Here is a 10,178-nt window from a genome sequence, read left to right on the forward strand (position 1 = left end):
GCCTGGCAAGGGCAAGGTCCCGAGTTTGATCCCTGGTACCCAAAAAACAAAAACCTAAAAAGCCTTTGCCTTCACCACCACTTGGCTTCTGCACATCCCCTATAATGGCTAAAACAGCAGTGGCCTCCAAGGAAAAAAATGAAGGAGCTGTCCATGCTGTCACTGATCTGCTCTTGCTTCTACCTAGAACCCCACAACATCAACATCTACACTTACAATGGATGTGAAAGTGAAGCAAATCAACAAACATGTCTCTGGCCAGGCTTTTGAGCTGTCACCATCTTTTATCTCAGAAGCCCCTCAAACTTTGGCTTCTCCAAAGAAGAAAGATTGGTCCCTGGAGGAGATCCAGAAAAAAATGGAAGTTGCATCAGAAACACGAAAGTCTCAGGAGGCCCACCCAGGTGCTGAAACGGTTGGCAAAGAGGGAGCATGAGCTAGAAGTCCTTCAGAGGCTTTAGAGGGCAGAGGAAAAGTTGATCCTGAAAATGGAACAAATCAAGGAAAACGGTGACTTAGCTGCTATTACTGAACATCTGCAGGAAAAGGAAAGGCGTGCTGTGGAGGTGTGCAGAAACAACTCCAGGTTAAACTGTCCATCTGAAGAGATGGAAGGTATGGTATGTCTGCCTGCCTATATTATAATGGATCTTGAGATATAAGTATGGGAAATGTGTGACATGGTTTAAAAACTCATTATAAGAACAAAAATTTTAAAAATAAAAAAAATTAAAATAAAATAAAAGCCTACAGATGTGACAATACCTTTTTCTACCTCCACACTCGAATGATGCTAGGGATTGAACTCAGGGTCTTGTGCATGCGTTATCACTGAGGCGCGCCTCCAGCCCCTAACTATCTTCAGTGGTGCCAAGTATAGTCACATTACTCAGCCTGGTGTCGTGGTGTATGCCAGTAACTCCAGCATTCTGCGAGGCTGAGGCAGGAAGATTGTAAGTTTGCATACTGCCTGGGCAACAGAGAGACTTAGCAAGACAGTCTTAGCTCAGTACAAAAGCCCTGGATTCTATCAGTGCTGGGGCGGGGAAATACAGACATATACATGTATGTATGTTTACATATAAAGTGTATATATCTCCACATTGTGAAGTAAACTTCCAGGACTTCAAGTCTGAAACTCTGCCCCCATTAAGCACCTCTTGGCTCAACAGCCCCTATGAATCAGCGAATGTCATGATTTCTAGGGACCTCATGCAGGTGGGAACCTGTAATTCAAGCTCTCTGGTGCCAAATAGTGCCTCTGGGTCATCCACAGTCTACTGTGGGTAGAATGCACATCGCTTGCCCATTTGTCCTACGGTGCACACTTGGTTGTGTCCAGGACCACTGGGAACTGTGCTGCTGGAACCCAGATGTGCACACATCTGTCCACTTCTTTGCTTCCAGGGCTTTTGGGTGCAACTCGGGAAGTGGGATTGCTGGTCACACAGTCATTCAGTTTTTGAACTTCTTGAGTAAGGGAAGACTTCAAGTCCCACCAGCTGTTTTTAGCGTGGCACCCCTCTTTCCTTCCAGAGGGAGCTAGACACCCACCCCCGGCATACACACACACAGCTAGGCAGTCTGGAGGACTCTCACAGACAGCCCACGTGGGAAGCGCCCTGCCTCTCTCCTGGTCCCAGTTCAGGGCGAATGGCTCCAGTGCTGGCCCTTGGCCCTCCTCCACATGCGCCTGCCCTTTTGTTGTTTGGAATCCATGAGGGTTTCGTTTAGCTTTAATCTGTTCATGATCATTTTAGAAGGGAGGGACATGTGGTCCCACCCAGGCTGGCTGTGCCCCTGGCTCAGCCTGCGGCCACTGGGTACTGCTTGTGCCCGACCCTGCCCTGTCCTCGCAGGTGTACGAGCCCCAGAAGCACCAGCACCCGGGCCGCCACTGGAGGCTCAGCATCGAGGAGCGCCGGCAGCTGGCTGGGCAGGGGACGCGGGAGCAACAGGACCCGCCCTGCAAGGTGCGAGAATGGGCGTGGCCCTGGCGGGGGCGGGGCCCCCCTCCCTCAGCTCGGACCCCTACCCTGACGCCGCAGACGCCCACAGGACATCTCGCAGATCGTGGCGGAACTCGTGTCCGAAGGTGTGGACAAGGACGTGCTCCTCCCCCAACCGCAGAGATGCTTCAAGTCCAACAAAGCCTTCTGACACTTCCTGGCTCAGAGCGCAACCCTCTGTCAGAATGCAACTTTTCAGGCTCTGGCCTTGAGGCCACCCCGCTCCTAAGAGCTAGCTCAGCCTAGAGTCTGTGGTTCAGCGCCTTTTCTTCACCTCCTGCACTCTGTGGCACAAGGGACGGTGACCCACTCACCCATGGAGGGGAAAACAGACCCTGGGCCTGGTTAAAGGATGGTGGGGGAAAGGCAAAGGGAAAGGAGAGTTCAGCCTTCCCAGGAAAGCCAGGCTGGTCAGCTCTGCACTGCCAGGAGAAAGCTGGGGGCCACCTTAGCCACTTGGACCCGGGCTGCCTACCCTCTCCATGCCAGCATCCTGGTGACAAGCACTTATGGCTGCCCGGGATCGGTCACACCATCAGCTGACCTGACCATTGGATTGGACACTGCTCTGAAGGCCCAGAGTGTGGGGCAGCAGGTAGAGGGCCATCACAGAGGAGACTACCTGGAGCAGGGGGATGTACCTCTGGAGTTGGAAGGGGACACGGGCTGAGAAGGTTTTTGGGCACAGAGGGTCTGAAGCAGCTAAGAGACACTGGCTGAAGAAGTGGTCACCAGGCCTTGGGCCTGTGCTGCCACTGCCTGTCTCAAGAGCCTGGACCCTGGAGAGGGTTCAGAGCTGGGGTGAGTGCAGGATGCATTTGGAGAGACCAAGGTAGAGGGCACTGGGGAGGGAGGCAGGAAAGGAGGGGTGGGGGAGAAGTGCTTTGGATGGGGCTGACTTGGGGGCCCACTGGGCTTCTCTGTTTGGTGGTGGGGGCTGGCAGGCTTTGGGATGAGAAGAGGTGATCATTCCCAGCCCCCAGCAGGAGTCTACCCCATGCAGCTACCTCATCGTGTGTGTCCAGCAAGCCAGCAGTACTGTCCCTGCCCTGAGCTTGCTGCTGAGATGCATACCCGGCAGTGCTGGCCCTTGTTGCCCATTGACTTTGGGTCCTTAGGCCAACTCTAATCTTTTGCACCTGCCTCTCTCCCCTTCTTACTGTAGAACTGAAACTCTCTCCTTCAGGAAGCCTGTGTGCACCACCTAGGTGGGCATCCTCCTCAATTCTGGAGTTTCTGAACGTAATTTTGTTCACCATAGGGGTCCTCTGTGTTTTTAAGATCCCCAGGTTGGGAGAGGGCAGGCCATGAAGCCATTGGGTCCTGGGGCACATCATGACCCCTCCTTCTCCTAAGGTCTCTGACAAGGATAAGGAGGTGCTGTGCTCTAGGTGAGGCCCTTGCTAGGCAGGAAGGTACATGTAGTCCTGTCTCAATGCAGGATAGGAGCTAGCATCAATGGTCACATTGTGGTGACTCATACTGTGTAGTTCTCTTTTCTGAGTGACTTTGAAGGAGAGCCCCCCCACTTTTAGAAAGGGTCTCACTGTAGTTCAGGCTAGTTTTGAACTCACTAAGTAGCCCAGGCTGATGGAGAGCTCCCTGTGATCCTCCTGCCTAAGCCTCCCAAGTGCTGGAATTATAGGCATGTGTTACCATGCCCATGTCCACTGTTACTTTTGCTCCTGACTAGGGGCTAACTGACCTCTACAGTTCTCCCCGCCTGGCCCGGGAGTCTCCTGAGGCTGCAGCCAGAAGGTGGGAGCTGCTAGCCCTGTCCTTTCCAGAGGGTTTCCTGCAGGGAATGGTCCCTATGACAGCCACACTGTTTTTTTTGTTTTGTTTTGTTTTTGCATTACCGGGGTCAAACTCAGGACCTTGCACTTATAAGGCGGGTGTGGTGCCACTGAGCTAAATCCCTGGCCCCACACTGGGGTCTTAAGGCTAGGCCCAGAGCCAGCCATGCTTCTTCCTGGAAGTTAACTATGGCCACAGGCAGCTTGGGGTGGGAGGGAATAAGCACCACCTCTTAGTGAGGACCAACAGAGCGCATGACCCTCTCCAATAGCACAGCATTCTGGGTCAGGTGGCAGTGCCTGGAGATAGTTTGATTGACATAGTCCAGAGGCTGTGTGTTAGTTTCCTGTTGCTCGTGTAACAAACCCCAAGTTTGGTGTTTTAAATCAACACTGATTCACTGCCTGAATTCTATAGAATTTGCTGGCAGGTCTGGGTCTCACTAGGTTAGGATGAAGATGTGGGCAGGGATCTGGGGAGGAACAGCTGTTGGTTTCTCCATCTTCCAGCTTCCTTACCTACTCTTTACCTGCCTTTCCTGCCCTGCTCTTCTCCTGCCTCTGCCTGCTCTTCTCCTGCCTCTGTCTCTCATGCTTAAGGACCTTGTGACATATCTGCCCACCAAGATAACCTAGAGAAACTGCTTTAAGGTCAAGTAGTTAGTGATCTTAAATCCTGTCTGTCACCTAGCACATCACAGGCTTTCATGGGGGGAGGCGGGCAATATGCCTCCCACAGGAAGCTGCTGGAATCTAGTGGGTAGAGGCTGGTGTCCACCAGTGCATGGGATGGTTCCCCAGAAGCACAAGTGATCAGCCTTCCTGTCCATAGCCTGACTGGGAAGAGGGTCTTCAGCAGAAGAGGGTCTTGGAAGGCCAGGAGCCCACACAGGGAGACCTGCCTTGGGGTGAGTAGTGGTTCGCAGCAGTCTTGGGAGGGTCTTGCAAGGATCTCAGGGCACTGGAGTCAGGGAGGCTCAAAGAGCTCCCTTGTGGAAAGGAAGGAACCTGGGGGCTGGTCCAGGCACTGCCAAAGTCCCAGCATCAATGTGGGTAGGACAGGCCCCCAGTCACTGCAAGTGAACACTGCCACAGAATTCTAGACTGCCTGCACTCCTGTTTGGCCACCAGGTCAGTCCAGGTCCCTCCTCAAGATAACAGGGCCCTGTCCCCAGGCAAGTGCCCCTTCTCTGTGAAGCAGCCACCACTCCCTGCTCCATGTGCAGGGTCGCAGCCAAGGAGAGCTCAAGGCCTGGTGGTGCTGACCATGGTGCTTTGTAAGTTCCAATACCACCCTCTGGTTTTATTGCAGCTCAGACTGGGTGCGAGGCTATTGGCACCTGAAGCAAAAGGGGCATGTGCTGCGGCAGCGAGTAGGCACTGATCTTGCCCTGTGAAGGATCAGCAGGGGCACCTAGAAGATGTAGTTCACAGCCTTGCTGAGTGCTGCCACACAATGCCCACATTTTTCCTGTTAGAAGAGAGGACTACATTGGCTTTGCAGAAATACTTGCTCATGACTAAACAATACAATAAAAAATACCTCCCCCACATCTGATCCCTGAAACAGCTTCTCTTGAGGCAGGTAGAAACCATTGTAGCTGTTTGTCAGGCGTGTGAGGGAAGGTCGAGTACACGAAAATACAGAGATGGTCAGAGCTACCACCTACACTTTCAGAAACAAGTTTTATCACCCAAGTGTGGTGGTGCACACCGGTAATTCCAGCACTTGGGAGGCTAAGGCAGGAGGATAGCCATGAGTTTGAGGCCAGCCAGGGCTAAACAGAGTAGTTTAAGGCTAGCCTGAATTACAGTGAGACTGTCCCAAAAAAAGTTCTTAGAGAAGCTTGCTGAAATCAGATGACTGCTTCCCCCTTCTTTGTGTGTGTGAGTAGTAGGGATTAAACCCAGGGCCTTTGCTGAACTACATCCCCCATCCAGACAAGGTCTTGTTCAGCTGCCTAGGCTGGGAGGACTAGATTCCAGGCATATGCCACCATACCTGGTTCTCTGCAAGTTTAAAAGATTCTCCTAAGGCCAAGCATGGTGGCACATACCTATAATCCCAGCACTTGGGAGACTGAGGAAGGAGGATCATTGTGAGTTTGAGGCCAGCCTGAATTATATAGTGAGACACTGTCTCAAAAAATGTTTTTCCTAAGAAGCAGCATATGACTGAGGAAGACCATAAGCTGAAGCCCATTCTGGGCAATTTAGTGACTTAGTGAGAACCTTTCTCAGAAAATAAGAAAGGGCTAGGGGGTGTGGTTCAGTGTAAAGGTCCTGGTTTCAATCCCCAGTATGGCCATACAAAAAAAATTCTCCTAAGCTTACTTGTAGAAATTACAGGAACACTAAATGGTGTTACTCACTCTTTGCACCATTTGGGCAGCATGGAATGACTGCTGGCTTTGAGTGGTGAGGGCCAGGTCAAAACTCCCATTTCGTGCCAGCCCTGCTGTTTCATGTCCACAACAGTCATGGGGTGTGTGTGTGTGTGTGTGTGTGTGTGTGTGTGTGTGTGTGTGTGTTACTAGCGATTGAACCTAGGATCTTGTACTGAGCTATATCTCCAGTCCTTTATCTTAAAGCAAGGTCTTACCAAGTTTTTCAGGCTGCCCTAGAATGTGGATCCTCCTGCCTCAGCCTCCTGTGTACTGGGTTTGCAGACTGTGCCACGAGGTCCAGTAAGATTCCATGACATTTTCATCCTGTGCTGAGCCTTTCAGCTTCCCTTGCTATGAGCTTGCTATCAGGACCTGGGCCACTCAGATTTTTGCTTTGATTTTTATCTTTATTGGATAGACTTAAGGCTAGGTTTTAAATATTTAAAGAACTTTATTCTTCATGTTCTTATGTTTGAAAATATTTCCCTGCATGCATTTACATGCATGAGAGACTAGCCACGTAGATGATTCTTGGGTTGCACTTTCTGTCCCTAAGGTGGCTATGTCTTCAAGCTTTCAATGCTGCTTGAGGAATCAGAGGTTAATTTTTTTTATACCAGTACTGGGAATCACATCCAGGGCCTTCACACTGAGCAACATCCCAGACCTTTTTATTTTTTAAATTTTGAAAAAGGGTTTTGCTAAGCTGCCCAGAATGGCTTCAAACTTGCAATCCTCTGGCCTCAGCTTTCCAGAGTGCTGAAATTATAGGTGTGCACCACTTTTCATTTTTGGAAAAAAATTTTTTTTTCTGGAAAATAGCTCCATTGATCTTTAAAGTTTAGTAATAGGCAAGAGAGGTCTTAGTATGAATCATGCTGCACTGATTTTCTGTAATGTGCTGTGAACCTTTCCTATGCAGGCTTTTTTTGTTTTTTGTTTTTTTTGAGACAGTGTCTTGCTATGTAGTTCAGGCTTGCCTTGAACTCTCTATGTAGCCCAAACTGGCCTCAAACTCATGGCGACCCTCCTGCCTCAGCCTTCTGAGTGCTGAGATTGCAGGTATGTACCACTACACCTGCCAGGCTCTGTTGAGGCGCTTCCTCTTCTTTGTGTTCCTTCTTTTTTTCTGAGAATCTTGCTGAGTTGCACAGGTTGGCCTCAACCCCCTAGTCTTCTTTTCTCTGGCTCCTAGCTTCATGGGGTTATAGGTGTGGTGCCACTGCCCCCCCCACCTCAGGGAGCTTTTCTTGCAGTCTATCTGAATCTTTCTCTTAGCCTCTGCTGCCACCACTGTGCCTCAGGCTGGGCCTCTTCCCTTAGCAGGCTCAGGTCATCAGGACTACCAGAACAAAGCCAAAGTCCCCACAGGGCCCACAGATTCCTGTAGGGGAAGGAACCTCTTAAAACCTCCTACACTTCCTGAGATAAGTGGTGCCTCCACATTGTTGTGGCTTTTACCTTCACCATTTTGTTGCAACATCAGATAGCATATATACCATTTATATCTCCCTTCCTGCTAGGTTGTAAACTCTTCAGGGCAGACTTTGTGTCCTCACCTCCAGAATGGTCTGCAGCATGAAGTAGGTGTTCAGAAAACAGCTGAATAAGTTAACTATTGCTGGAGTGGCTTTGTCTTGTCCTGAAATGGCTCCAAACCTTTCTTCCCATAGCAATTTGATGTTCTGGTCCTGTTTCTTAGTCCAGAAAAGATGTGACATGGACTGTCAAGAGTCCTTGGTACTTCTGTCTTCCCCTCACAGTATTGGTTTGTCGTTGAATATCTAAGCTCAGTTGTGAAACAAACCCATGTACCTACTAGGGTCCAAGAAGTGCAGGACTCTGTAGTGGCACCTGTCTCTGCATTTGCATTTTCTTCACTGCCAGGCTTTTCACCTGCCCTGCATGCTCCCTTCCTCCAGCATTTTTGTGGAATTATGTAACGTCACAGTGCCACATCTGAGCCCAGCACTCCCTCGAGCTCTGCTACCACATGGACAAAGTCTTCTTAGTCCTTTCTTGACTCATCTGACATCCTCTGATTCCCTGAGCTAAGTTAAGGGCAAGTAATGGTCTGGTTGGGGCAGCTGAGCAACCTGCCACTTCTGCTCAGTGAGGGGTGTGTCCTCAGTGCTGGAGGGACTGGCTTGGGATTGGGATGCCTCTCTCAGAAGTTGGCCAGGACCCTTTCCCCTCTAGCAGTCACTTTTTCTTGCCCCCTAACTCTGGCAGAAGAAAAAGGCATATCCTTTAGCAGCCAAGAATTTTTGGGGTATCATGATGTTGGGGGAATGTGCCCCATTTCTGGTGGAGAAAGGCAGATGGTGGAGGGTGGGGGTGATTTCTCACACTCCTGAAGGCCGCCTGACACTGTCCAGCTATTCTTTGTTTGTTTTGTTTTTTGAGACAGGGTCTCACTATGTAGTTGAGACTGACCTGGAACTCACTATGTAGCCCAGGCTGGTCTTGAACTCACAGCGATCCTCCTGCCTTAGCCTACTGAGTGCTGGGATTACAGGCATGTGCTACCGTGCCTGGCTTGTCCGGCTATTCTGACTGACCTGCTGGCCAGTCTGTTGGGTAGTGAGGGAAGGCTCATGCTATGGGTTGAACCTGAGGCCACCCCACCGTCCCCCCTGCTAGGGCCTTCTGTCTCTGCATAATCACTGTACTCCTTTACCTACATTTCTCACTTGCTTTTGGTGGCATTTCCCATCAGCTCCTAACACAGACCATGGCCTCCACCCTCCTTAGTACTCTGGCTGGCTCTGGTCCTGGCACTGCCTGTTTCCTGCCTAGCTCACCAGTGTTGTGCGGGAAGCATTTGTGCCATGTCACCCAGGATCCCTGACCACTTGCCCAAACTCCACACAATGACCCAGGCTCATTTGGACTCTTTCTTTTTCAAAGAACTGAGGATTAAACCCAGGGTTTTTGCACACAGTGACATCCTAGTCCTTTTTTATTTTTCATTTTGAGACAAAGTCTCACTAAATTGCCCAAGCTGGGTTTGAACTTGCCATCCTTCCACCTCAGCCTCCGACAGTGCTGGGATTATGGTTGTGCCTGCCAGGCTCTCATCTGAGCTCCAATTCCCAGGTGTGCCCCTTGGCATCCCACAGGGATGGCCCTCCAACTGGACTTGGCCCAGAGGCAACTTGGAGTCCCCAGACGCCTCCTCACCTTCCCCACACCAGCCTGGGACTATGATCATCTCAATTGTGATGCCACCTCCTGCCCTCAGGTGAGAGGCTGCCTGAGCACCCCACTGTCCACAGACCTTAAAGAAGCACAAGACCAGAAACATGGTCACAAATTCTGAGAAGTGCTGGGGAGGAAATGCAGATCCCAGTCCACGGGAGGAACTTCCCTCCACACTCCTGCCTGCTGGGGCCAGATTCTGCAGCTGCACACCAGGCCATCATCCAGGGAGGCCTTGCTGGCTCAGGATCCTGCCCACATGCGGGTGGGGGAGCAGTCATCCTGTCTAGAGATGACCACGGGGCCAGGAAAGGAGGGGCAGCATCACAGACTACCTGGTGTTGGGTGGCAAAGGTTAACCTAGGATGGGAGGTGTGGGGCAGGAGCCTTGGGGCCAAGGCTGGGCTATTCAGTTTCAGGGTAGGTAGGAGACCCAGAAGAGACCAGTCTGGGAGGGGCAGGGGACCGCTGAAAGGGTTCAAGCGCCAGAGGACCCTGGGGCTGCAGGAAGGACTCCCACCGGAGTCCGGCGAGATCCTCCTGAGGGATGCGGGAAGGGCTCTCGCAAGGAGAACCTCGGAGGTTCACGAGACTCTACCAGGGACCTCGGGCGGGGCGCCGGGGATGCAGGGAATGGCGGGAGGGTGACCTGCCAGGGTGGCGCAGATGGCCCGCAGGAGGCGCCGAGGCCACTGGCCCGGTGGGGTATCGAGGAGACTCGTCTGGGAGGGGCGCTGGGGATGATGGGGGACCTGCGGTGGGGGGGGCCTGGCAGAGGTTTCCAG

General features: G+C 51.6%; 1 protein-coding gene across 4 annotated transcripts in view; it reads left to right on the forward strand.

Moving 5' to 3' along the window:
• The window catches only part of Mta1 (metastasis associated 1), a 44,582-nt gene continuing 34,404 nt past the window's right edge, over positions 1 to 10,178 (forward strand). Inside the window, exons 1-2 of one of the 4 annotated variants that reach the window (XM_033766866.1) lie at positions 1 to 615; positions 1,860 to 1,973. In XM_033766866.1, coding sequence (XP_033622757.1) covers positions 489 to 615; positions 1,860 to 1,973 — 241 coding nt within the window. In that variant the 5' untranslated portion in view covers positions 1 to 488. Of the gene's footprint in view, positions 616 to 1,859; positions 1,974 to 9,300; positions 9,437 to 9,498; positions 9,659 to 9,735; positions 9,814 to 10,178 lie in introns of those variants that run through there. The other 3 variants (XM_019205016.2, XM_019205014.2, XM_019205015.2) reach the window with 3 other exon arrangements.

Source organism: Fukomys damarensis, unplaced genomic scaffold (genome assembly GCF_012274545.1).
Source record: "Fukomys damarensis isolate Sample0158 unplaced genomic scaffold, DMR_v1.0_HiC HiC_scaffold_21, whole genome shotgun sequence".
Classification (NCBI taxonomy): Eukaryota; Metazoa; Chordata; class Mammalia; order Rodentia; family Bathyergidae; genus Fukomys; species Fukomys damarensis.